The sequence below is a fragment of the Dipodomys spectabilis genome, unplaced genomic scaffold, assembly GCF_019054845.1.
Source record: "Dipodomys spectabilis isolate Male_0828 unplaced genomic scaffold, ASM1905484v1 ptg000286l, whole genome shotgun sequence".
Lineage (NCBI taxonomy): Eukaryota > Metazoa > Chordata > Mammalia > Rodentia > Heteromyidae > Dipodomys > Dipodomys spectabilis.
Window position 1 is genome coordinate 1,117,146 of NW_024870963.1, and position 26,358 is coordinate 1,143,503.

At 38.5% G+C, this 26,358-nt stretch overlaps 1 pseudogene and 1 gene segment (V, D, J or C); both read left to right on the top strand.

The window, feature by feature from the left end:
• Positions 1-556: 556 nt before the first annotated feature.
• On the top strand, positions 557-12,444 carry LOC122126613 (annotated as a pseudogene).
• A 2,951-nt stretch (positions 12,445-15,395) lies between these two features.
• Positions 15,396-15,960, top strand: LOC122126614. The segment is given in 2 exon segments: positions 15,396-15,447; positions 15,614-15,960. Coding segments are annotated over 2 exon segments (399 nt in total).
• The last annotated feature ends 10,398 nt before the right edge of the window (positions 15,961-26,358 follow it).

Below are 26,358 nucleotides of genomic sequence, written 5' to 3' on the forward strand. Positions count from 1 at the left end.
TCTGATCTCACAATGGCAATGTTTGCATGTAGGTGTGAAGGTGTGTAGCTAGGTTTGATCTCTGATTGGCTAGGCAAACTTCCTTAAAATCTTTCTGCTTAATCTTAGGAGAAAGATAAAATGACAAGTTTACAAATGAGCTTCCCAGGCTAACCTCTGCAGAATCAGAATGCAGAAAAATCAGAGTACATCCTTAGTGATTTTGTGTCTTTGTTTTTTGTTTTAAGTTAGAGGAGAACAAGGATGGAAAAGGAAGTCCAGAGAAGAGTGTCTCAGGATTCAGAGTGGGGCAGGAGAAGGAAAACAAATACTTTTCTTATTTTACAAGGGATTCATGTTAGATTGTTAATATGGATGCAAATTAGAACACATTAAGGTGACTGGACAATTGATCTCTTGAATCTCATGCTGCTTTCTGAAGAGGGCTGAGTGGCAAAACCCAGATGGAGCAGAGACCTCAGTTCCTGACCATCCTGGAGGGAAAGACTTGCACTCTTCCGTACAATTACATCAGGAGCCCCTTTCATAAGGTAAGGTGGTACAAATAGGACATAGGATGAATTACACAAAGAGTGAAAGTTCAAAACGAAGACACACAGACACTCTGGATGCAGCTGCCAAGTATGGCTTCCTGAACATCACAGCCTCCAGCTCAGCAACACTGCTTCCTACATGGTGTGGTGAACACACCATGCTCCACAAACTTCTGCAACCAGGAGTAAAGGAAGCTTAGAAATAGAGAAGGGAACAGTGCTTGATTTGTTTTTCTTAAAATCATATTAAATACAGTTGTGTTACTATGCAATCACATGTACAAAATCATGGGTTTCATCATAAACATTTTCATTTATGGATATGATGTGTTTTGGTCACATTCATCCATCTATTGCCTTCTCTTGTCCTATGTTCCCTTTCCTACAGGTCCTCTCCATCTTCTGAAATAATCATTCTGCTTTAATGACAAAAATAAACTATAACTGTCCTCTCAAACGGGTAGAGTTGGGTACACTTGACAATAGAAGTGGTAGCATTTTAATATTTAAACTGGATATAGTTTCTTAGCAGTATCCTTCTGTTATTATTTCCCCTGAGTTTCATTCTCTTCATTCCTGGAAGTTAACAGGACACAGGGTATCCAGTATATACATTATTTTAGCAGATTCATTCCTCAGAGTTTTTCAAAGCATACAGTGCTGACAGCGTGTCCTCTCAGTGGCTCCACAAGTCACAGTTGTCTATTATCATGTTCACATGGACCCTTTGGCTTCACATACAGGGAGTATTGCTGGTAGTGAGTTGTTGATTAGGGAGCAAAAAGAAGAGTTATAAAGTCAGTAGCTGAGAACAAGGACTTTGGAGACAGATTGCCTAAATTTGAATCTAATTGGCTACTTTTGTCTATGTGACCTTGCTCAAGTTGCTATCTTCTCTGAGTCACAGTTGTGATAGGGACAAATGAATCAATACATGTGAAACTCTGGCCTGTAACAAGTGCTTAGTAAGTATTACCAGATAATAACCACTATCATAAAAGCTTCTGTAATATTAAGAAATTGAGAGATCATTTGTGTTCAAAGAGAAAAAAAAAACTGTAGTTTTATTGGTTAATCATGCATTAGATGTGTAAGAAAGAAGAGTGCATCTTCAAAATAATTATGAGGGTCTCATTTGTGACTGATGTATCAGTGAAGTCTTGGTTTATTCAGAATAAATCAGTCATATAAAACTTACAAATTTCAGAACAAGATAGAATACATAAAAATTTAAGCAACAGGAAACATTATAAGTACATGAAAATAATAGTAGTATTTAGGATAAATCCTGGGAACTGGCTTTTCATGTTTTATGGTTTCCAAGACACACCTACCAATTGTATTACTGTGGAAAAAGCTAGACTGCTTAATAGTATAAGGTAGAAATTGGAATTTTTCTTCTTTATTGATGGCCATTACACTGTCATGCACACAATAGAAGGAGACATCTCTTCTTTTATATATGAAAGCTTCTGCATGACCACTTTGTTATTAGATGACTTTGGACATTTTCCCAACATTAATTTGTCTATTGAGTCTGTCTCCACATTAGATAAATTGATCCCCTCATATTATTTTTAGTTACAGAACTTACAAATGAACTGAGAGGAAATGAAGAAGGATGTGAGCTGTTAAAAAAAGAAATGTAGGGGCTGGGAAGGTGGCTCAGTGGTACAGCGCTTGCCTTGCATGCATGAGGCCCTGGGTTTGATTCCTCAGCACCACATAAGCATAAAGAAAAAAGCCAGAAGTGGTGCTGTGGCTCAAGTGGTAGAGTGCTAGCCTTGAGCTGAAGAGCTGAGGGACAGTGCCCCGGCCCAGAGTTCAGGCCCCACAACTGGACCGCCCCCCCCAACAAAAGGAATGTGGCAAAGCGCTTACCTTGCAAGTGCAACGTCCTGGGTTCAATCCCCAGTACCGAAAAAGAAAAGACACAAAAAATACACTTAACCTTCCCCCAAAAAAGAAATGTACTCATTACCTGACTTTTATAATTATAACCTTTCTGTACATCACCTTTACAATTAAAAATATCTTTTTTTTGTGTCCAGTCCTGGGGCCTGAACTCTGGGCCTGGGCGCTGTCCCTCAGCTCTTCAGCTCAAGGCTAGCGCTCTACCACTTGAGCCACAGGCACCACTTCTGGTTTTTTTCTTTTTGCTTAGGTGGTGCTGAGGAATTGAACCAGGGTCTCAGATATGCAAGGCAAGCGCTCTACCACTGAGCCACCTTCCCAGCCTACAATTAAAAATATCTTGCAAGTGGGTGTTCCATACAAAGACAATGAATCAGGCTGACATCCTATATTAAAGGATTTGTATTTCATTTTCAAACATTTTTCCAAGGCTGTGGTGGCTGCTTTCTTGTAAGGTTGTCATTTTTCCTTTTGTTTTCACATATACTGAGGAAAAGCCATTGTTATTTTTTGTCAGATACAATGAAGTCTTGGAGAAAATGATTTCACTGTTTTCTTCTACCTCATTCTATTTCCTGCAGTTGTTGGTAGAAAAGGACAGCATCCGATTCTGTTATCTTTAGTGGATATTGATTTCCATGGTTCTTGTTTCTGTCTTCTTTCATTTGGTGACACTGAGATTGTTCAAATGTTACCAAAATGTAGACTTTGAAACAGGACTCTCCTTTCTGTGGACATCTCCCTCATTTCCTATGATGCTAGTCTTCTAGGCAGGGATGGCCTTCTCCTTGTCCTTTTCCTCATCTTGCAGATGGGAAAAATATGCTGTCAATAGTGTTTACCATCACTATTCCCCTTTGATATTTAAGGGTGATTTGTCTTTCAATTGCTGCCATGGATAATTGGTAAGGAATTATGGGCTGCTTTGTTTCTTGCCTTCTCAGTTTCGTGGCTGCTAGACAGGTGTTATCCTCTATATTTATGGGTTCATCCCTGTATTGCATTCCTATGGCTCTAACAAACTGTCAGATTAAAAAGCCTAACCTCAAGACAGTAATTTTACTGAGCTTTTTTATTATAATGTCTTTTAATGATATGAGGTATCGTAGAATGGATGCCAGGTGTGTCTGTCCTATTTAGAATATTCTAGATGATGGCCAACTCTCTTCTGTTCCACTCTGCCACTATATATGTTCCTTTGGCCTTCTAAAACGGCCACAAGGTTTCTCCCATCTATTTGATAAGAGTAGTCTGTCTCTAGTTAAAAAGCAGCTTGTGATCTGTTTTTAGGGGGATCTTCTTCTCCCAAGTTGGAAGCTTCACAAAAACTATAGTAATAGTTTCTCTCCTGTTCCTGAGGAATTAAATTCCTTTCCTTATTTTACTGCTCTAATTCTATGCTATACCCTTGGGGAAAAAAAACCCTAAAAACCTAAATTAACTAACCAACCCAAACCAAAGGCTTATGCACATTTTCTGCTGCTAATTAAAGTGCAGACATATTTGCCTTTTCTTGCTCTTCAAAAATGCTACACCGGAAGCTGAGATATGAGAACCACAGTTCGAAGACATCCCAGGAAAAAAAGTTTCTTTTAGACTCTTATCTCCAATTACCCAATCAAAAACTGGAAGTGGCACTGTGGCTCAAATGATAAAGCATTAGCCTTGAGCACAAAGAAGCTCAGGGACAGCACCCAGGTACTGAGTTCAAGGCTCCACAACCGACAAAGAAAAGCTTTGCATATATTTTCTTCAGTTAATTTTTTTCATTTTATTTTCTTGCAGGAAACTATTTCTCCTCTTGCCCCAAGACCTGCTAAATGTCACTGAAGATGTTGTCTGGTCTCCAACAATTCAATCAAGAACCACTAAGTAGTAAAACAGGAATGGAGGAAGATGGTGGAGGAGAAGCTGGAGGCTAAACAAGCTCTTGCATAGAAAGCCCTTTTAGTGTCCCACTGAACAGTTCTATGCTGGAGAATCACACCAAGCGTGCCATCACAGTACAGAGAGTTTGGCCAGAAAGGGAAAATTCAGGCAGCTTGGTTAAGGAGACAGATCTGAGCACTTGCTGGTGTCTGTGGCAACAGCAGCAGCCACTGCTGCCATGACAACCATATCATCAGAGAGTGCCTGGGACAAAGGGGCCAGATGTGGTGTGCAAGTAGATTCTACTCACTGCCAGCAAGAACCCACAAGGAGCAGAAATCTTCATCCTGCTGATAGCAGACCAGGGACAGCCCTGAAACCAAGAGACTGATGTGAGTAAACCCAAGACATCATCACTACTTCTCAAGGAACAGCAATGGGAAGGTAACCCCTCCTTCACCACCAGAGAAGAATTCCATCTTTGATACTGACAAAGGCCTGGTCAGGGAAGCTAGCTCCAACTCAGGCCTTGTAAGAAAACAGTAGGGGCCATTCAAAGGTCATAGGAACCTAACCTGACCTGCTCACTTACACCCAGGGGAAAGTTGCTCTTCCCAGGCAGAGGAAGATCTGCCCTCAGAGGAATAGCTTTCTTCACTGGGTAAAAAGAGCCAGAGGCTGCCCCTCCCCACTGCAACATAACCTGCTGACCCAGCAGTAGGAGGGATAAAAGAAAAACAACCAAAACTCAGTAAACATAAATCCTGAGAATGGCTCTAGGCTGGGCTCTGTGAGTGTCTCAGGAGCTAGCCCCTCAGGGAAAAGCTACTGTTTGCTGAAAGGCCTCAACCCTACACAGAACCTTCCCTCATCACAGCATCTCCACACTAGAGAAAACAGCCACCTCCCTCTTTTGTGATACTCAAAGCAGATCTCCCTCCCACTGAACTAGCCTGGGAGGTGGATCACAAAGTCCTGTGTAAGGCAGAGCTTTCTGCCTGCTCAAACAAACTGACTTAAGAAACCAATCAAGCCACAGGAAAACCAAACACTATAAGCAAACCAGAGACCCCAACAAGAGACTGATTATGGACACAGGGGAGGTACAAGATCTCCCCCCCCCAAAAAAAATCAAAGAACTCTTTTTCCTACCTAATTGTTTAATTTAAAAAATTGTTTTCTATTTTTTTTCTTTCACAATTTTTACATTAGGTGTGTATATGTATGTTTGGTTTTTTTAAAATCTCTTTTAAACTTTTGGTCATTATTTTTTACGCAATTTAATTGCTGTTCTGCTCATCTCCAGATATACACTCATTGTCAATTAGTAGACCTTATCCATCATTGTGTGCATACTTAATTCAGAAATTGATTACTCAATTCACAACCTCTTAGGCTTAACTCTTTTATTAGCATAATTTCTTTACACTTACATAATTTTTAAGTATTCCATTTTTAAATTTTTATTCTTTATTTTTTCATTTTTCCTTTTTATCTCTCTCTTCTCATTCTATCCTTTCTTCTATCATTATTATTTCTTTATATATAATTTTTAAGTGTTTCATTTTTTAAATTAAAATTTTTGGTTTTTCATTTTTTCTTGTTTCTTTATCTCTCTCCTCCTTTCATTCTGTTATAGCTGTTTCCTTTCTAAATTAGAGCTTGGTTAAATTGACTCTTTCCTTTTACCTCTCCATATTCTTCTAATCCTATTTTTCCCCACAACTCTCCCTAAACCTATTAATTTCTGCTCTGCTGAATTCCTCTTTGAGATTCTTAGCCCATTAGTCCATAGTTGTTTGATGTTGAAGTAGATTGTATCTGTTGAAATAGATTGTATCTGCAGCCATTTTGACTGCATCAATCTATTTATACAACTATAGGACTCTGGTTGATGCTGACCTTAAAATAGTGCTCTAGCAGGAAATTAGTGTTACTTTCATACCAAATGGGCATAACAAGCTGAAGAAACACAAGATGGTAAGTACAGGTTTCTCAACTCCCACTTATGATAATCAGGCAACAGAACAGTTGAAGAGTAATCCAGAGGAGAGTTCCCAAAACGCTCTACAAACACTACTGGTAAACATGGTGAATGAAAAGATTAAAAGCCTGCAAAAGACTCAGTGTGAGCATAACAGGAAGCAAGACTAGGCTAACCAAAAACTAATACAGAAACCTCACGAGCATAATGAGGCTAACCAAAAATTAATACAGGTATCATGTGAGCATGAGGAAGCTGATCAGATTAATACAGGAATTGCATGAACAGGCTAAGAATAGTCAGAGTAATACAGGAATTGCATGAGCGTGAGAAAGCTAATCAAAGAGTAATACAGGAATTGTGTGAGCAGGATGAGAATACACAAAGATCAATGGGGCATTAATGGAATCCATAAACAGACAGCTGAAGGAATGCAGGGAGGCCACAAAAGGAATGCTGAAGAAGGAAAGGGAGTCCATTGAAACCATAATCATCACTTAAGGGAGATGAGAATAAATTTGAAAACCAAATTAAGGAAGTGAAGTATTCCATATAAGGCTCCAACAAAGAATCTGAAGCCATCAAAGCTGACTACTTAGAAGGAAAGGAAATAAAAACAAAGTAGAAACCCTTGACAGTAGGTTAGACCATGCAGAAGATTGAATCGTGGGGATTAAAGACAGCTAGATATTATAGAGAAAAAACATACAATTATCCAAGACAAATCCAAGAAATGTGATAGATCTATTCAACATTTAGAATACACTATCAGAAAACCTCATCTAAGGATAATGGGTGTAAAGGAGCACCTAGAGACAAAAACTAATGGTATAGGAAATTTATTTAGCAGAATCTGGGCAGAGAACTTCCCAAACATGCAAAAAAGATAGGCTTATTCAAATACAAGAAGCTTTTAGAAACCCAAATATACCAGACCAGAACAGTATATCACAAGGTCATGTTATAATCCACACAGGATCAATTCAGACCAAGGAAAATCCTTAAAGTTGTCAAGGGGAAAAGATCAATCACCTATAAAGGGAAACCAATTAGAATCACCTCAGATTTCTCAGCAGAGACAATTAAAGCAAGAAGAGCCTGGAATGATGTATGCCATGCCCTAAAGACAAACCAAACTATCAACCAAAAATACTGTACCCAGCTAAATTCTCCTTCATAGCAAAGAAAAACTGAAACAATATATCTCCACCAAACTAACCCTACGAAAGATACTTAAAGATGTCTTAAACATTGAAAACCAAAAAGGCCACAATAAAGGCCAAGAAACCACACCCAAACTGAGAATCCAAGAACCATAGGAAGAACCCAGTTTTCTCAGACCCCAAGAAGGTGGATAACATGGCAGGAACTCCCAAATACCTCTCAGTCTTATTTCTCAAAATTAAAGGACTTAACTCTCCAATTAAGCAATATAGAATGTCTAGTTGGATTAAAAATCAAGATCCTTCTATCTGCTGCCTTCAAGAGTCACACCTTTCCCATAAAATAAACTTATTTTGAAAGTGAAAAGCAGGAATAAAATCTACCAAGCTAATGACCCCCATAAACAGACAGGAGTTGCAATCCTAATATCAGAAAAAACAGACTTCAAATTAAAATTAGTGAGAAGAGAGAAGAAGGTTCCTACATACTAATTAAAGGATCTCTCCTTCAGGAGGACATTAAAATTCTAAATATCTATTCAACAAACAATGGAGCACTCAAATTTATCCAAGTAACACTACTTTCCCTCAGATCATACATAGACCCAAAGACATTAATTGTTGGAGACTTTAACACACCACTATCTCCACTGGATAGACCAACCCAGCAAAAATTCAACAGAGAAACCATAGATCTAAACAACTGCATAGATCTAGATTTCACAGACATCTACCGAATATTTCATCCAGCAGCATCAGAATACACGTTCTTCTAAGAAGCACATGGAACATTCTCCAAAATAGACCACATTTTATGTCACAAAGTAAATTTGTCCACTTTCAGAAACAATGAAATTATTCCTGCATTCTCTCAGACCACAAAGGAATAAAATTAGAATTCAGCACCAAAAGCCACCAAAGAAGTCCTGTAACATAGGGAGGATGAAGAACAGACTGTTGAACCACCAGTGGGTGATGGATGTGATTAGAAAGGAAATTCAAATGTTTATGATATTCAAGAAAAAATGAACACAGGGCAGGGCGCCAGTGGCTCACACCTGTAATCCTAGCTTCTCAAGAGGTTGAGATCGGAGGATCCCGGTTCAAAGCAACCCCGGGTAGGAAAGTCTGTGAAACTCATCTCCAATAAACCACCAGAAAACTGGAAGTGGTGCTGTAGCTCAAGAGGTAGAGCGCTAGCCTTGAGCTGAAGAGCACAGGAACAGTGCTGAGGCAAAGAATTCAAGCCCCAGGACCAAAAAAAAAAAAAAATGAACACAGTAACTACCAGCTCCTCTGGGACACAGCAAAGGCAGTACTCAGAGGCAAATTTATAGCTCTGACTTCCTATATCAACAAATTGGAGAGATTTGAAACTAACAATTTAATGAGACATCTGAACCTCCTTGAAAAAGAGCAGCAAGATAAACCCAATCCAGTAGACAGAAAGAAATAATTAAAATCAAATCAGAATGAAATGAATTAGAATCCAAAAAAACCATAGAAAGAATCAAGAAAACAAAGAGTTGGTTCCTCAAAAAAAACAACAACAACAACAAAATTGACAGGCCGTTAGCAAATCTTATCAGAAAAAGAAAACACACACAAATAAATAAACTCAGAAATGAGAAAGGAAACATCACCACAGAAACAAACAAGATTCAGAACATTATCAGGAAATACATCTCAAATATTTATGCTAATAAGTTTGAGAACTTGGCAGAAATGGACCTTTTCCTAGCAAATATCGACATGCCAAAACTAAATCAAGATGAGTTAAACCATCTTAAAGGTGCATATCAAGCATTGAAATAGAAACTGCAGTAAGAGACATCCCATCTAAGAAAAGCCCAGGATGTTTTTACACTGGAATTCTACAAGGCCTTCAAAGCATAGCTCACATCAATTCTCTTCCAACTCTTCAATGAAATTGAAAGAGAAAGTTTACTACCAAACTCATTCTATGAAGCCATCATAACACTCATCCCCAAATTAGGTAGGGACTCATCAAACAAAGAGAACTATAGACCCATTTCTTTTATTAACATTGATGCAAAACTTCTCAATAAATTGTGGCCAATCAAATTCAACAATTCATCCAAAAAATCATACACAACAATCAAACAGGATTCATTTCAGGGATACAAAGCTGGTTCAATATACACAAATCAATTAACATAATTCATCACATCAACAAGAGCAAGAATAAGAAAGACATGCTTATCTCAATAGAATGCAGAAAAAGCATTTGACAAATTCCAACACCCCTTTATTATGAAGGCTCTGGAAAAATTAGGAATCCAGGGACCATTCCGCAATACTATCAAGCCTATATATGACAAACCTACAGCCAGCATTATACTTAATGGTGAAAAACTAAACCCATTGCCTCTTAACTCAAGAATGAGACAAGGATGTCCACTCTCTCCACTTCTCTTCAATTTAGTATTAGAATGCCTAGCTACCGCAATAAGACAAGATACAAACATAAAAGGGATCCAAATAGGGAAAGATGAATAAAACTCTCCCTCTTTGCAGATGCATGATCTTGTATTTAAAGAATCCCATGGACTCCACTCCCAAATTACTCAAGCTGATTCAAAACTTTGGCAAAGTAGCAGGGTATAAAATTAACCCTCAAAAATCAATGGCTTTTCTGTATGCCAACAAAGAGGAAAGCGTGGCTGAAATCAGGAAAGCAACTCCATTCATAAGAGCCCCACAAAAAATAAAATATCTAGGAATTAAATTAACCAAAGAAGTGAAGAACTTCTATGATGAAAACTTTAAAAACCTGAAAAAGGAAATCAAAACAGAATGTAGAAAGTAGAAAAACCTCCCATGCTCCTGGATTGGAAGGATCAACATGATGAAAATGGCAATATTTCCCAAGGCTATCTACAAATTCAATGCAATACCTATAATATTCCAACCTCATTCTTCTAGGAAATAGAACAGGCAATCCAAAAATTCATATGCAACAATAAAAGACCAAATAGCAAAAACGATACTTAACAGTAAGAACAGTGCTGGAGGAATATCAATACCAAATTTCAAACTCTACTACAAAGCCACAGTAATCAAAACAGCATGGTACTAGCACAAGAACAGACCTCAGGACCAATGGAAAATAACTGAAAACCCAGCAATGTACCTACAGACATATAGCCATCTAACCTTCGATAAGGGAGGTAAAAAAAAAATAGAATGGAAGAAAGACAGCCTCTTCAGTATATGGTGCTGGCAAAACTGGTTAATCACTTGTAGAAACTCAAGCTAAATACTTATATATCACCCTGCACCAGAATCAACTTCAAAGACCTCGGAGTCAAAGCAGACACTCTGAAAACATTACAGGATGGAATAGGAGAAATCTTAGGTCTCCTTGGCACAGGCCGAATTTTTCTTAATAGAGACCCAGAAACACAACAAATCAAAGAAAGTTGGGACAAATGGGATTGCATGAAATTACAGAGCTTCTGCATGGTAAATGACATAGCTAGCAAGATCTATAGAAAGCCCACCGATTGGAAGATTTTTACTAGCCATACAAAAGACAAGGGTCTCATATCTAAAATATATCTGGAACTCAAAAAATTAAATCCCCCAACAACAAATCCTCAAAGAAACAACTGCCCAATAAATAAGTGGGCTAAGGACTTAAAGAGAAACTTCTCTGAAGAGCAAAGAAGGATGGCCAATAGACACATGAAGAAATGCTCAACCTCTCTAGCTATAAAAGATATGCAAATCAAAACAACATTGAGATTCCACCTCACCCCAGTTAGAATGGCTATACTCAAGAACTCTAATAACAACAGATGCTGGAGGGGATGTGGACAGAAGGGAACCTCACTGCATTGTTGATGGGTTGTAAACTTGTTCAACTACTTTGGAAAGTATTATGGAGGTTCCTCAAAAGACTCCAGTAGAGCTCCCCTATGACCCAGCATTCCCACTTTTGGGCATTTATCCAAATGATCACAAACAAGTCCATAGTAAAGCTATCAGTTTTATTATGTTTATTGCAGCATCATTTACCCTAGCTAAAATATGGAACCAACCCAGATGCCTCTCAGTAGATTAATGGATCAAGAAAATGTAGTATATATACACAATGGGATTCTATGCCTCCATCAGAAAGAATGGCATTGACCCATTTGTTAGGAAATGGAAAGAATTGGAAAAAATTATATTAAGTAAAGTAAGCCAAGCCCAAAGAAATACAGGTCAAGTTAGAGGAAGAGGGCTGCGGTGCTGGCGGTGAGCCAGCGAAGCTGAATGACAGGATGCTTCCCACAATAACTGTACTTCAATCCATATCTGAAGAGAATCTCCGTAGAGTGAAGATTGCTCTTTGTATGCCAAGTTGGTGTTGGTGTTAGGAGATCTACATATCCCTCACCGGTGAAGCAATTTGCCGGCTAATTTCCAAAAACTGCTGGCACCAGGGAAGATCCAGCACATTCTCTGCACTGGAAACCTTTGCACCAAAGAGAGTTATGACTATCTCAAGACTCTGGCTGTTAACGTCCATATCGTGAGGGGAGACTTCGATGAGAACCTGAATTACCCGGAACAGAAATTTGTGACTGTGGGACAGCTCAAAATCGGTTTGATCCACGGACATCAGGTCATTTGGTGGGGAGACTTGGCCAGCCTGGCCCTGCTGCAGAGGCAGTTCGATGTGGACATTCTTATCTCAGGACACACTCACAAATGTGAAGCATTTGAGCATGAAAATAAATTCTACATTAACCCAGGTTCTGCCACTGAGGCATATAATGCCTTGGAAACAAATATTATTCCATCGTTTGTGTTGATGGACATCCAGGCTTCCACAGTGGTCACATACATCTATCAGCTAATTGGAGATGATGTGAAAGTAGAAAGAATTGAATACAAAAAGTCTTAAAGCCAGTCTGTCTTGATTTTTTTCATTACTCTGTTCAAATCAAGCAATTAAACATTTAAGAATCACATCACTGTATCCCTTTAATATTTAACAGTAAAATGTAATACATCTTCTGTTACTCCTTCCTCTAATCTTCTTAGAAACTGTAGTTAGTTTGCAGTACAGACTTTGTATTTTAAAAAGTCCACCTCACAGGAAATGGTTATGTATTCAGAAAAAGTTATTCTTGTAAATATCTTCAAAGTTGGCATTTGGACCTTATTTTACAACCAGTGCTTGAACAGAAACAATACAGACTTTCTGTGTACATTTTTCTCTTCTCCAGTAGTAAATGTTTACTTTTCATGTAAAAAGAAGAAATATAGGTCCCATTGTTTCCCTTATTTGCAATAACTAGTATATGTCTGAGACAAAGAGAAACTGTCAGACAAGTTGATGTTAGGTGAAATGAACCCCAAGATAAGGATTCAAATGTTCTTTTTTCTTTCTTGTGATTGTTTCCAACATATTTATAAGATGATTTCTTTGTTGCTTTGTATGTACTTTCACCAGGATATAAGCCTTGCTTTCACTGTATTTGATGTTGATATAATTTGTAGAGGGGAAGGGAAAAAACAAACTGTTTAAATAGGATTACAGGTGGACCCATTACAACAATGAGATGTACAAGACTTTACTTGGAAAAATGAACTTTACTACTTTGGCAGGGTGGGGGCTGGGGGAGTGGTGGTAGGTGGGTGGAGTAGGGGAGTGGAGAAGGGAAGGGATGGTATGGGGAAACAAAGGAGGAGGCAACAATGCTTGATAAGAAATGTACTCACTATCTTGCCCACGTAATTGTAACCCCTCTGTATGGTATTTCCATAATAATAATAATAATTTTTTTAAAAGCTTCCAGATAGAACTCCCCTATGACCCTGAAATCTTACTTTTGGACATTTACGCAAATGATCACAACAAGACCATACTATGGCTAGCTACCAGCACATCTATATTTATTGCAGCATTATTTACCATAGCTAAGATATGGAACCAACCCGGATGCCCTTCAGTAGATGAATAGATCAAGAAAATGTGATACACACACACACACACACACACACACACACACACACACACACAAACAGACACACATGAATTCTATGCCTCCATCTGAAAGAATGGCATTGCCCCATTTGTGAGGAAATAGAAAGACTTGGGAAAAAATTATATTAAGTGAAGTGAAGTAAGCCGGGCACAAAGAAACATAGGTCCCATGGTTTCCCTTATTTGCAATAACTAGTACATATGTAGGTCAAGCAGAAAAGGCCAAAAGCTATGCACATATGACCATACAAGATAATGTCAAGCGAATGAAAACTAAAAAAGGGATACAAATATCTTTTTTCTTTCTTGGTATTTTTCTAAAGTATTTTTTAATGTACCATGTGATTTTTTTTTGTTGCTTTGTTTGTTCTTCCCCCATAGTATAACTCGTTTTCACTGTATTTGATTTCGATGCCCTTAGTCTTGTATAAACACTTCTCTAATTCAGGAAGAGGAAGGAAAAAAACAAAATGCTAAATAAGTGTACAGGTTGACCCATTGTAACACCGAAATGTACAAAATACTATATTGAAAATGAACTTTACAACTTTGGGCAGGGGGGTGGGGGAGGATAGTTGTGGAAGTGGGAGGGAAGGGATGGTAGGGGGAAAACAAATGAGGAGGCAACAGTACTCAGTAGAAAATGTACTCATTACCTTGCTCATGTAACTGTAACTCCTCTGCACAGCATTTTTGTAATAAAAAACATAAAAAAGAACCACTAAGTAAGCAGATAAAATTGCTCATGCCTAGATACTCTTGATACTCAAGAAGTTTAGCTCCAACAATAATTTTCACACAATAATATTTAGCAGTTGTGTCTCAAATATTTATTTAACTTGAGTGTTAGTGTTTGTAAAAATGTGTTAGTCTTTTCCTGTTAAAAAGTTAGCGTTAGTCTTAGCTTTTCACATTTTTGTTGGCAAATACTAGTTCTACATGGGTTTTCCTTCTGAAAATTTCATACAAACATTCATTGTACCCTTCTCAAACTCATTTTTTCTGTCATTCTCCCTCCCATCCTCTCTCTTAAAATCACTTCAAACCAGACATAGGTGGCTCACACCTGTTATTCTAGCTACTCAGGAGGCTAATATCTGCAGATAGTAGTTCAAAACCAGCCTAGGCAAGACAAGTCTGTGAGCCTCTTGTCTCCAATTTCCCAGAAAAAATTCAGAAGTTGAGCTGTGGTTCAAGTGGTAGAGTGCTAGCCTTGAACAAAAATAGCTCAAGGACAGTGCCCAGGTTCTGAGTCCAAGCCCCAGGACTGGCACCAAAATTTTTTGCCAAAATTTTCTGTCTAATCTATCTATCAATCTGTCTATCTATTATCTCTATACATAATCTATATATAACATAATTATTCCTGTGGGATTGTCTCACAAGAACAACTAGGAGAGGGAGAGTAAAAGATAATAAAAGATGGTGAATAATATAGTGAAATAAAAGCATTCATGCATGATGATGCATAAAGAAACAGAGTTGTCAAACAGTAGTAGGAAAGGGGGATAGGCAGAGAGAAAAATGTAAAAAGTTCATCCAACTAAAATATAATATATGCCCATTGGCAATACCATAGGGAAAGCCATAGCACAATTACTATACACTAAAACATGGGGTTTACTTTCAATGGTTCACATAAAATGGGTCTGGATGCTGAATAATTCTTTAGTCATTATTGAGAAACCATTAGAGGGCAGCATCTTCTCAAGGATCCCAAGGGACCTTCTCAAATGCACTGTGTGGTGGAGAGTGACTGCATGTGGGAGGAACTTGTTGGTGATGTGGGGGGTGAAGAAAAGAAGCTTGTTTTTCTGATTGGTAAAAGAGTCTTTTTATGTTTCCAAAAGCACAGTACTGAGAATATCTCAATGAGACACATTTTCCTTTACAGTTTATTCGCTGAGTCCTCAGTGACTCCAAGGGAAAGAATGATGAGATCCCTGAGTGTCTTACTAGTGATTCTGTGGCTTCACATGAACTGTGAGTTTAACATTTTTATGGGTATATGAAGTCCAGTGTTGGTAGTTGTTTTATATTACAGGTCTGCGAGGAGAAACACTAGTCGATGAGATAGGGTAAGAGGCCTGTAGAGAAAGCATCCACTATTCAACCATTGTCTTTGGCTGACCTTTGTCTTTCTGCACAGGGGTGAACAGCCAACAAAAGGAGGTGGAGCAGCATCCTGAGTCCCTCAGTGTTCCAGAGGAATACACTGTCTCTCTCAACTGCACTTACAAGAACACTGGTTCTCAATACTTCGTGTGGTACAGACAGTATTCTGGGAAGGGACCTGAGCTGTTGATGTCTACATACTCCAATGGTGATAAACACGAGGGAAGATTCACAGCGCATCTCAATAGAGCCAGCCTTTATCTTTCCCTGCACATTAGAGGCTTCCATCTCAGTGACTCAGCCACCTACCTCTGTGCAGTGAGTGAACAGTGCTCCCCCAACACCTGCAGTCTGCACTCAAACCTATGGGGGCCCCAGTAAGGCCTGAGCTGTAGCACAGGACAATTATTCTGTGCCCTAGATGTGATAGTAGCTAAGAGCAATAGCAGGCAGGAGTTGATTATTTTACTATCTTATCATTGTGAAAATACTTGAGCTGAAGGGAAATTAAAGACAGAATACTGTTCTCTGTTGTGGTTAACTTTGACTATCAGTCTGAGTAGATTGATGTCTCAATTTGTGATGCACATTTCTATGTGTGTGTGAAGCTATTTCCATAGGTGATTAGCACTCTGCACAGTGTGAAAAGCTCTTCTAAAGGTGGGCAGGACAGATCCAATAGACTGAAGTCCTAGATGGAACAAATGCTTTCAGGCTGTGCCCAGCTTGTATTGAAGAATCTAGCCTCAAATTGTGTGCACACATGCACACGATCCTGTAAAGTAACCTGTCTAAAATTCTACAGTTGACATGTTTTCCAGTTTTTTCTTTCAATTCTAAACTATATATGCACAAAAGTTTCACACAATTAAAGCATATGTCTTGACAAGAAAGTGTGTATGAAAGATCTATGAAACTATTATCATAAGCAGTGTACATTATGCCTGATTCTCTATCTTCTTTTTTTTAAAAAAAATGAGGTGTGATTGACAAGCAAAAATGTGCACCAACTTTGTCCATCCATCTTGATGTCTAATCCAGTCTAATACCACAGTCTTACTAAACATGATTTTTGATACTTGAATGTACAAAAGTAAATGTAACATGATAATAGATATTCTCTTTCAGTGATTAATATGCCTTGCTTTTTTTTGTGTGTGTTTTTTTTTTATTTTAATTTTTATTTTATTTTATTTTATTTGAAAATATACTGTATAGAGGGGTTACAATTACATGGGCAGGAAAATGCATACATTTCTTACCAAGCATTGCAGCCTCCTCCTTTGTTTACCCTTCACCTCCCTTCCCAGCCTCCCCCCTCCCCCCCACCCAATCATACCCCCCTCCCTCCCCCCCACCGACATTGTAAAGCTGGTTTTGACATGACATTTTGTACTTCTCATTGTTGCAACAGGTCCACCTGAATCCTTAAACGACTTGTTTGTCCCCGTCTCCTCCACATGTTATACTGACATCAAATATAGTGAAAGCGGGGGTTACACTGTGGGGGAGGGACATACAAAGCAACAAAGAAATAATATTATAAATGTGTTAGAAACACATGCATGAATGAAACAAAAACATTAAAATACATATTTGAGGGTTCGTTTTCCTAACATCACATTCTCTGACTTTTTCCGCTTGACTCATACCTATACTAGATACTGCAAATAAGGGAAACCATGGGACCTATGTTTCTTTGGGCCTGGCTTACTTCACTTAATATAATTTTTTCCAAGCCTTTCCATTTCCTAACAAATGGGGCAATGTCATTCTTTCTGATGGAGGCATAGAATTCCATTGTGTATATATACCACATCTTCTTGATCCATTCATCTACTGAGGGGCATCTGGGTTGGTTCCATATCTTAGCTATGGTAAATAATGCTGCAATAAACATAGTTGTGCTGGTAGCTTTAGTGTGGCCTTGTTTGTGGTCATTTGGGTAAATGCCCAAAAGTGGGATTGCTGGGTCATAGGGGAGCTCTATGTGAAGTCTTTTGAGGAACCTCCATACTGCTTTCCAAAGTGGTTGAACAAGTTTACATTCCCACCAACAATGAAGTAAGGTTCCTTTCTCTCCACATCCCCTCCAGCATCTGTTGATGTTAGAGTTCTTGATTTTTGCTGTTCTAACTGGAGTGAGGTGATATCTCAATGTTGTTTTGATTTGCATTTCTTTTATGGCTAGGGATGTTGAACATTTCTTCATGTGTCTATTGGCCATCCTTCTTTCTTCTTCAGAGAAGCTTCTCTTTAGGTCTTTCGCCCACTTACTTATTGGGCAGTTGTTTCTTTGAGGATTTGTTGTTGGGTGGTTTAATTTTTTGAGTTCCAAGTATATTTTAGATATGAGACCCTTGTCCGTTGTATGGCTAGTAAAGATCTTCTCCCAATCCGTGGGCTTTCTATTGATCTTGCTAGCTATGTCATTTGCCCTGCAGAAGCTCTGCAACCTTATACAATCCCATTTGTTCAACCTTTCTTTGATTTGTTGTGTTTCCGGGTCTCTATTCAGAAAATTTCGGCCTGAGCCGAGGAGACCCAGGGTTTCTCCTATTCCATCCTGTAATGTTTTCAGAGTGTCTGCTTTGAGTTCAAGGTCTTTGGTCCATTTGGAGTTGATTCTGGTGCAGGGTGATATATAAGGATCTAGCTTTAGTTTTCTACATGTAGTTAACCAGTTTTGCCAGCACCATTTACTGAAGAGGCTGTCTGTCTTCCATTCTATTGTTTTAGCTCCCTTATCGAAGATTAGATGGCTATAGGTCTGTAGGTTCATTTCTGGGTTTTCAATTCTATTCCATTGGTCCTGAGGTCTGTTCTTATGCCAATACCAAGCTGTTTTGATTACTATGGCTTTATAGTAGAGTTTGAAATTTGGTATTGATATTCCTCCAGCAGTGTTCTTTCCGTTGAGGAGCGTTTTTGCTATTCGGGGTCTTTTATTGTTCCATATGAATTTTTGGATTGCCTCTTCTATTTCCTTGAAGAATGAGGGTGGAATTTTGATAGGTATTGCGTTGAATTTGTAGATAGCCTTGGGAAGTATTGCCATTTTCACAATGTTAATCTTTCCAATCCAGGAGCATGGGAGGTTTTGCCATTTTTTAAGTTCTGTGTTGATTTCCTTTTTCAAGATTTTAAAGTTTTCATCATAGAGGTCCTTCACTTCTTTAGTTAAGTTAATTCCTAGGTATTTTATTTTTTGTGGGGCTATTACAAATGGAGTTGCTTTCCTAATTTCAGCCACACTTTTCTCATTGTTGGCATACAGAAAAGCCATGGATTTTTGGGGGTTAATTTTATAACCTGCTACTTTGCCAAAGCTTTGAATCAGCTTAAGTAATTTGGGAGTGGAGTCTATGGGATTCTTTAAATACAAGATCATGTCATCTGCAAAGAGGGAGAGTTTTATTTCTTCTTTCCCTATTTGGATCCCCTTTATGTCTGCATCTTGTCTTATTGCTGTAGCTAGGCATTCTAACACTAGATTGAAGAGAAGTGGAGAGAGTGGGCATCCTTGTCTTGTTCCTGAGTTAAGAGGAAATGGCTTTAGTTTTTCACCATTGAGTATAATGCTGGCTGTAGGTTTGTCATATACAGCCTTTATTGTACTGAGGAATGTTCCATGGATTCCTAATTTTCCCAAAACCTTCATCATAAAGGGGTGTTGGATCTTGTCGAATGCTTTTTCTGCGTCTATTGAGATAACCATGTGGTTCTTATTCTTGCTCCTGTTGATGTGATGAATAATATTAATTGATTTGCGTATATTGAACCAACTTTGCATCCCTGAAATGAATCCTGTTTGATCGTGGTGAATTTTTTGGATGAATTGTTGAAGTCGGTTGGCCAAAATTTTGTTGAGAAGTTTTGCATCAATGTTCATCAAAGAAATGGGTCTATAGTTCTCTTTCTTTGATGAGTCCCTGCCTGGTTTTGGGATGAGGGTTATGATGGCCTCATAGAATGTGTTCGGTAGTGGGCTTTCTCTTTCAATTTCATTGAAGAGTTGGAGGAGAATTGGTGTGAGCTCTGCTTTGAAGGCCTTGTACAATTCCGCTGTAACACCATCTGGTCCTGGACTTTTCTTAGCTGGGAGGTCTCTTATTGCTGTTTCTATTTCAATGCTTGATATGGGCCTGTTAAGATAGTTTAACTCATCTTGGTTTAGTTTTGGCATGTCAATATTTGCTAGGAAGAGGTCCATTTCTGTCAAGTTCTCAAACTTATTAGCATACAGTTTTGAGAAGTATTCCCTTATAATGTTCTGAATCTTGGTTGTTTCCGTGGTGATGTTTCCATTCTCATCTCTGAGTTTATTAATTTGGGTGTGTTCTCTTCTTTTTCTGATAAGATTTGCTAAGGGTCTGTCAATTTTGTTAATTTTTTCGAAGAACCAACTCTTTGTTTTGTTGATTCTTTCTATAGTTTTTTTGGATTCTAATTCATTTAATTCTGATTTAATTTTGATTATTTCTTTCTGTCTACTGGATTGGGGTTTATCTTGCTGCTCTTTTTCAAGGATATGCCTTGCTTTTTTTCATTAAGCTTTTCAAAATGTTCATTCATTTCAAGAGGAATGTAATAGCAAAACAGAAATGCAAATGAGATAAAGGCTTCATAATACTCTACTTTGCTTTTTTTGTGCCAGTACTGGGGCTTAAACTCAGGACCTGTGCATTCACACCTAGTGCTCTATCTGGAGTCACAGCTCTGCTTCTGGAGAGTTTTGTGGACGCATCTTTCCTGGGTTGGCTTTGAACTGTGATCTTCAAATCTATCTAGGACTAGAAACCCAATAACATTCTATTTTGAAAGAGATTTTGGTCAAGTTATATTACTAAAGGTTTAAAATTTATCTGTATTCTCAATTGCAACCAGGTCTGGATTAGTAAAGGACACAAATTAAAGCAAACATGTGATATAGAAAAGATAAAAAATCAGAGTGGATCTAAATTGGTGTATTGGTGTAAGGGCTGAGTAGGTCTTGGAATTCCTTTCCGGAGCCATACAAAGTGTAGCACGGAAATATGCGGAGCATCGACCACAGACACAAAGAGCCCCTGACATGGGGGCTAGCTGACAGGGGAGCTCAGTGATTCTGGTTTCCTTGAGAAAGATTTTTGAGAAAGGGTGTAAAACACATAGGCACCAAAGGAAGGAGTTTGATCTAGAGAATAAAGATTTATTCTTGCTTTTGGTTAATACTGAAAGTATGTTCTTCTTCACTTCAGAATGAGAGCTTTGCTGAGTAGATTAATCTAGGTTGACTGCAACAGATCATTACATACCCTCTTGGCTTTTAAGGTTTCTGTCAAGAAACATGTTGTTGGAATCTTAACTCTTTCTGCATGATAGGTCATGTCCTTAACCATAGTATTGAATAAGAAATGTCATGTGACCTTGTAGATTTTTATATATATGAGTCTCATATAACTCACTTTTTTACCAAAATTAAAGTGCCAGCTCCCTTTGTTCCCACTGTAATACTTACCTCCAGCAGCCCGAGACAGTGAAGATTCATCCCTGCCTGAGACCACCGATTCCATTCTGTCTACCTGTGGAAGGCTAGAGCATCTCAATGGAATTCCAGTGTTTAATAATGTCTGTGACAAGCCTAAGTGAAGTAAATTATAGTCTTCAAATTGATTTTTTTTTTTTGCTGGTTGTGGGGTCTGAACTCTGGGCCTGGGTGCTGTCCCTCAGCTCTTCAGCTCAAAACTAACACTCTACCATTTGAGCCACAGTGCCACATTCGGCTTTTTCTGCTTATGTGGTGCTGAGGGCCTCATGAATGCAAGGCAAGCATTCTACCACTGAGCCACCTTCCCAGCCTTTTTAAGGTAAGCCTTACCTTTTTAAGGTAAGAATTTTCCCAGAGCTGTTGAGTCTCCCTTACTCTGTTTCTCTGGTTCAGGCCAGTTTGAAAGCAAGAAAGGGTCAGGGCCACAATCACAGATGCAATGGTCACCAACACCCATGTTGTTTTCCAATGTTGACTTCTTGTCTACACACACACACACACACATACACACACACACACACATTTCTCAGAATAAGATGTACAAAAAAATAGGTATAATTGAGAACACTACATCCTCTGGTGCTGAGATCTAGCCTTCTGCTTAGACATACAATGATTATAGTCATTTTAACTCAAATTTTTATTCAAATTAAATCTTTTTACTTTACTATATGAATTAACAGCTTCATTTTACTCCCTTGAGTTTGGTGTCCATAAAGGCTTGTCCGTTTTGTTAAATGATGTCTTCCCAGACAACATACTTATTACAGGAGATCAGGACCAAACCCAGGAGGTGTAGTTCAAGGAGCTTACTGGTTGGGGTTATGAAACCATTACAACCTGCAACATAGCAAAGACATATTCCACCCACTGTGAATAAGATGATTGATAATGTCAGTCAGGATCCAGGTCCTGCTGCTTCCTAGTAATCCTTCTTCCTGTCTAAGTGGCCTTTAAAATGAATCATTTCTACATCCACCATCACTGAGACCCTGACCTTCTTCATAGTGTCATTAATGCAGAACTGGTCTAGTATTCCTTGCCTAGAGATGAATTCAAAATCAAAACTGGAATTCTAACAAAACAAGGGGGAAACAAAATAAACAAGTAACAAAATGAAATAGAAATCCTAGCAGATCAACTAGTCTGTTCTAATCTGTGGAAGAGTTGTCTAGGTTCCTGAACCACTATGATTCCCTAACTTCTATTCTAGGATACTTTACCTCTTGGTTAGTTTATCCCTATAGGTGGTACTGTGTGTGTCTGTGTCTTTGTCTCTGTGTGCTCATACTGGGACTTGAATGCAGAGCCTGGGTAGCTAATTTGTTCAAGGCTAACACTCTACAACTTGAATCACAGCTTCACTTCTGGTTCTTTGCTGGTAAATTGGAATCTTGTGAACTTTCTTGCTGGGTCTGGCTTAAAACCATGATCCCCGGATCTCAGCTTCCTAAAAAACTAGGATTACAGATATAAACCACTAGTACCCGCTGGTATTTTTTGCAGCTACTGTAAAGGGGTGTTTACCAATTTTCCTCTCATTATTGTTGGTGTACAGAAAAGCTACTGGTTTTTGTGTGTTAATTTTGTATCCTTCTATGTTGGCAGAAGCCAATAAATAAAATGAAACTTGCTGAGGAACTGACAGATTAAAAACACAATACACACACACACACACACACACACTCACACACACACACACATATACATACACACACACACACACACACACACACACACACACACACACATATATATATATATATACCAACCACAATGTGTAACTCATAGATGGATAACAAATCAAAAAATTGTCAGTGACAAACTGGCATTTCATAGTGCAGGATAAACCTCCCATTAGTCCTAAACCCAATGGAGAGTGTTTGGTTTTGTGTTACCAATGAATAGCAGAGGCTTTGTTGTGCAGTGGATAGCTCATTGAACTTCTAGAATTGAAAAATTTGAAACCTGTCAGATATCTGCTGACCTTTGACCTCTTCTTTAACCTGTTAGTGCCTTAGTGTTATCATTTGTAAAATGGCTTGTGGATTCAAGAATTAAATAAAATTACATATAAATATAAACTTATACACACACACACACACACACACACACACACACACACACACATACAGAGTATTACCAAGGTTTAGAGCTTGACTCCTGACACAATAGAGGGTCAGTTCACACCACTCACTGTTAAGACACAGGTAGAGCTTAGTGGGCCTGTGTCACATTCTCAATCCTGTACTCTTTCCATAACAATATACCTCTCCTTGCCATGCTTTCAGAGGGAGAATCAAAACCACCTGAACCATGCAGCATCCTGTCACTACCTAAAACTCAACTGTGTGGTAAATGGCCCCATATCAGCTGCCCCTCTGCCTACATTCACCCTCCTGACATGCCCCAAATAGACCAAAACAGACAGCTGTTAGCATGTGGGTGCTGTTCTCAGGGTCAGCAGGCTGTTTTAATCCCCTGGCCAGGTAACTTAAGACAAAATTTCTTATATTTGCTGGAAGACCAACAAGCAATGCTCCAAATCCCTATCAATATCCATGCCAACCTTCAACTGGTTTGTTTGCAGTATTTTAGAAGGAAACAACCCCGCAAAGCTTCCCAATAAAAACAAGCATCTTTCCCTTGAGAAGCATATAACTACTAGATGTTTTGAGACACTAAATCTCTGTATGTTGTAGAGTTTTCAACTCTTAAGAGAGAATGAGTTGGGAATGCAGCTTAGTGGTAGAATGCTTGCCTAGCATTCATGAAGCCCTGGGTTTGATTCCTCAGTACCACATAAACAGAAAAGAGGGATGAATACATTTTCAATATCCTTAAAGCAGGACAGGTCACTAATTCAATTCATTTCATTTGTAAAGTGAGGTAACAGCGAAGAGGACAGTCCCATCCCATACTCAGGTTCAAACACAGTTGTCTTAGATTTGAAATTTACAAGCCAGTCTGGGAAGTAAGGAGAAAGTGATGCCCATTGCTGATCACAGACTCCTCCTTGCCTTCTGCCCATAGGGCACAGGAGCTCCCAAGTCCCTCACAGATCCAAATCTCTTCCAGGGACTACACAGAGGACCTCTCTCCATCTCTGCAGGCTAAGGTTCTGACTGAACTCACATCCTAGAGAAAAAGGGGGCATAGAAGGTGAGGAATGGATTCTTTTTCTGTGCATGGGAGTCTGAGAAATACCTAAATCTCTAAATATTTCCATTTCGTAATTTATAAGCAGATCTAGGAAATGTACTGTGGTTCTGGAAGTTGTAAAGTCACGACCCTTGTTTCCCAAGATCTGACACAGCAGATGATATGCTTCCTCTTTCAGTTTCCCAATCACTTTTTATCCCTGAGTGGCACTTGCTGTTTGGTACATTGTGGTATGTCTGGCAAAATTCTTATCTATAACTATATCATGAACAGCATGGTTACGATGAAACATACAATCAACCTCAAATGTTGATGAAACATAAGGCCAAAAGTATTTACATGTAATGCTACAGCGAATGTGAATTGATAGTTTTAAAACCATTTGTCAGTATCTATTAAATATGAGTGTATATATTCCCCATGGCCCAGAAATTCTGCTTCTAGGCATATTCTCAATAATATGTAACAGTTACTCTATGGATATAAAATGTATACAGTGAAGATATTTATTGTATCAATAATTATAGGTTTTAAAATGGAAAGAACAACCCAGGTGCCCACTGGCAGTTTTGAGGACCTTTAACTTATGAAAATGGGGTACAACGAAGCAACAAAGGTTAATAAACTTTATGTATACTCAATGTGGAATATATTTCACAAACATTATAAAGTGAAAGTGTCAGATAGAAAAGACATTAAAAATAGATAAAACTCATCTATCAAGTTATAAATTATGAGACCAGGGACAGAAGTTATTTCCATAGAGAGATGGGGCTAGGAGTTAAAACAAAGATTATAGGATGTTGGTAATGCTTAGCTTTATTATCAGCATGCTGGTTACATGAGTGAGTTAATTTATGAAAATTCACAAGTTCTGCACTAAGGCTTTATGCATTTCTCTGAATATACATTATACTTCAGTAAAGTTTCAAATCTTGTCCTATGTATCTTATTATCTTCTTCTGAGAAGACATTTCACATCATCCTTATTATCCCCAGTGCCTCTGATGCTGTGCCCTCATTTAGAGATGCTATGTAAATACAATCCTTCAGTAAAGGGCGTGGCTACTTCTGTACATCTTCACCAAGATGCTCTGCTCCCAGTGCCAAGAGTGCAGTATGTAATGAGGTGGGACTGAACTTGTTGTTGTCACCTGTTCAGTCTGTCCTCAGTTGAGACCAGCACCTCACATGTGGTTTCTTGTGAGAGCATTTAAACTGCTTCTCTGTTCCCACGGTCCCTTCCCCATAATCTATCTCATTTCCCAAAGTGCAACTTGCCCTCATACAAGACACAGCATTGGTCACCTCTGTTCCCAGAGGATTTCACTTCAGTGAAATCTTTTTGCAGGTGAATTTCTTGATGTGGCTCTTATGTGCCACTTATCCTGACTTTGTACTTTAGCATACACAGTCTATTTCAAGAATAAAATTGGGAAGCTCCCACCATCTTCTGCTATCTAAATTTTTCATTCCTGTCCCTCCCAATCCTGGAGATGATCTCAACCATTTGTGCTGCATGTAAAGTCATTTAGTCTCTCCTGGCACCTCAACATCTCCAGGTACAATGAATTTCTAGTCATTTAATCATAGCTTCTGAACAATTGTTCAATATTAATACAAAGCACCACATAAATTTTATTGAGTTAAACAGTGTAAATGCATTTTAACTGGTGACAAGGCTACTAGAGTGAACATCTATCCTCTGAAGATTATTCTTATGTTCAGGCCTTTTTCTATGGAATCACATTCTATTTTCTTTCTGCATACACTTTTCCTCAAGGTATCTTATAATAGTTGTCCATATTGGATTTAGCCATGATTTTAGTCATAATTTTAGTCATGATTAGATTATTACTAACATTCTAATTTTAGTAATGGTCATATTGTTTACAGGAATAGCATAGCCTATAAAGGCCTATATAAGCAACAGTAATAAAATCCAGGCAAGTAGCAGAGAACTACTTCCTCTCTACCAGCATGCCTTGTATTAAGTCAAAACATTACTTAAAACAATAAGCCATGAAAACTGCCCATTTCCATATGCAGGTCTTTGTTTCACTAACACAAATATTAAAAGGAAGTTG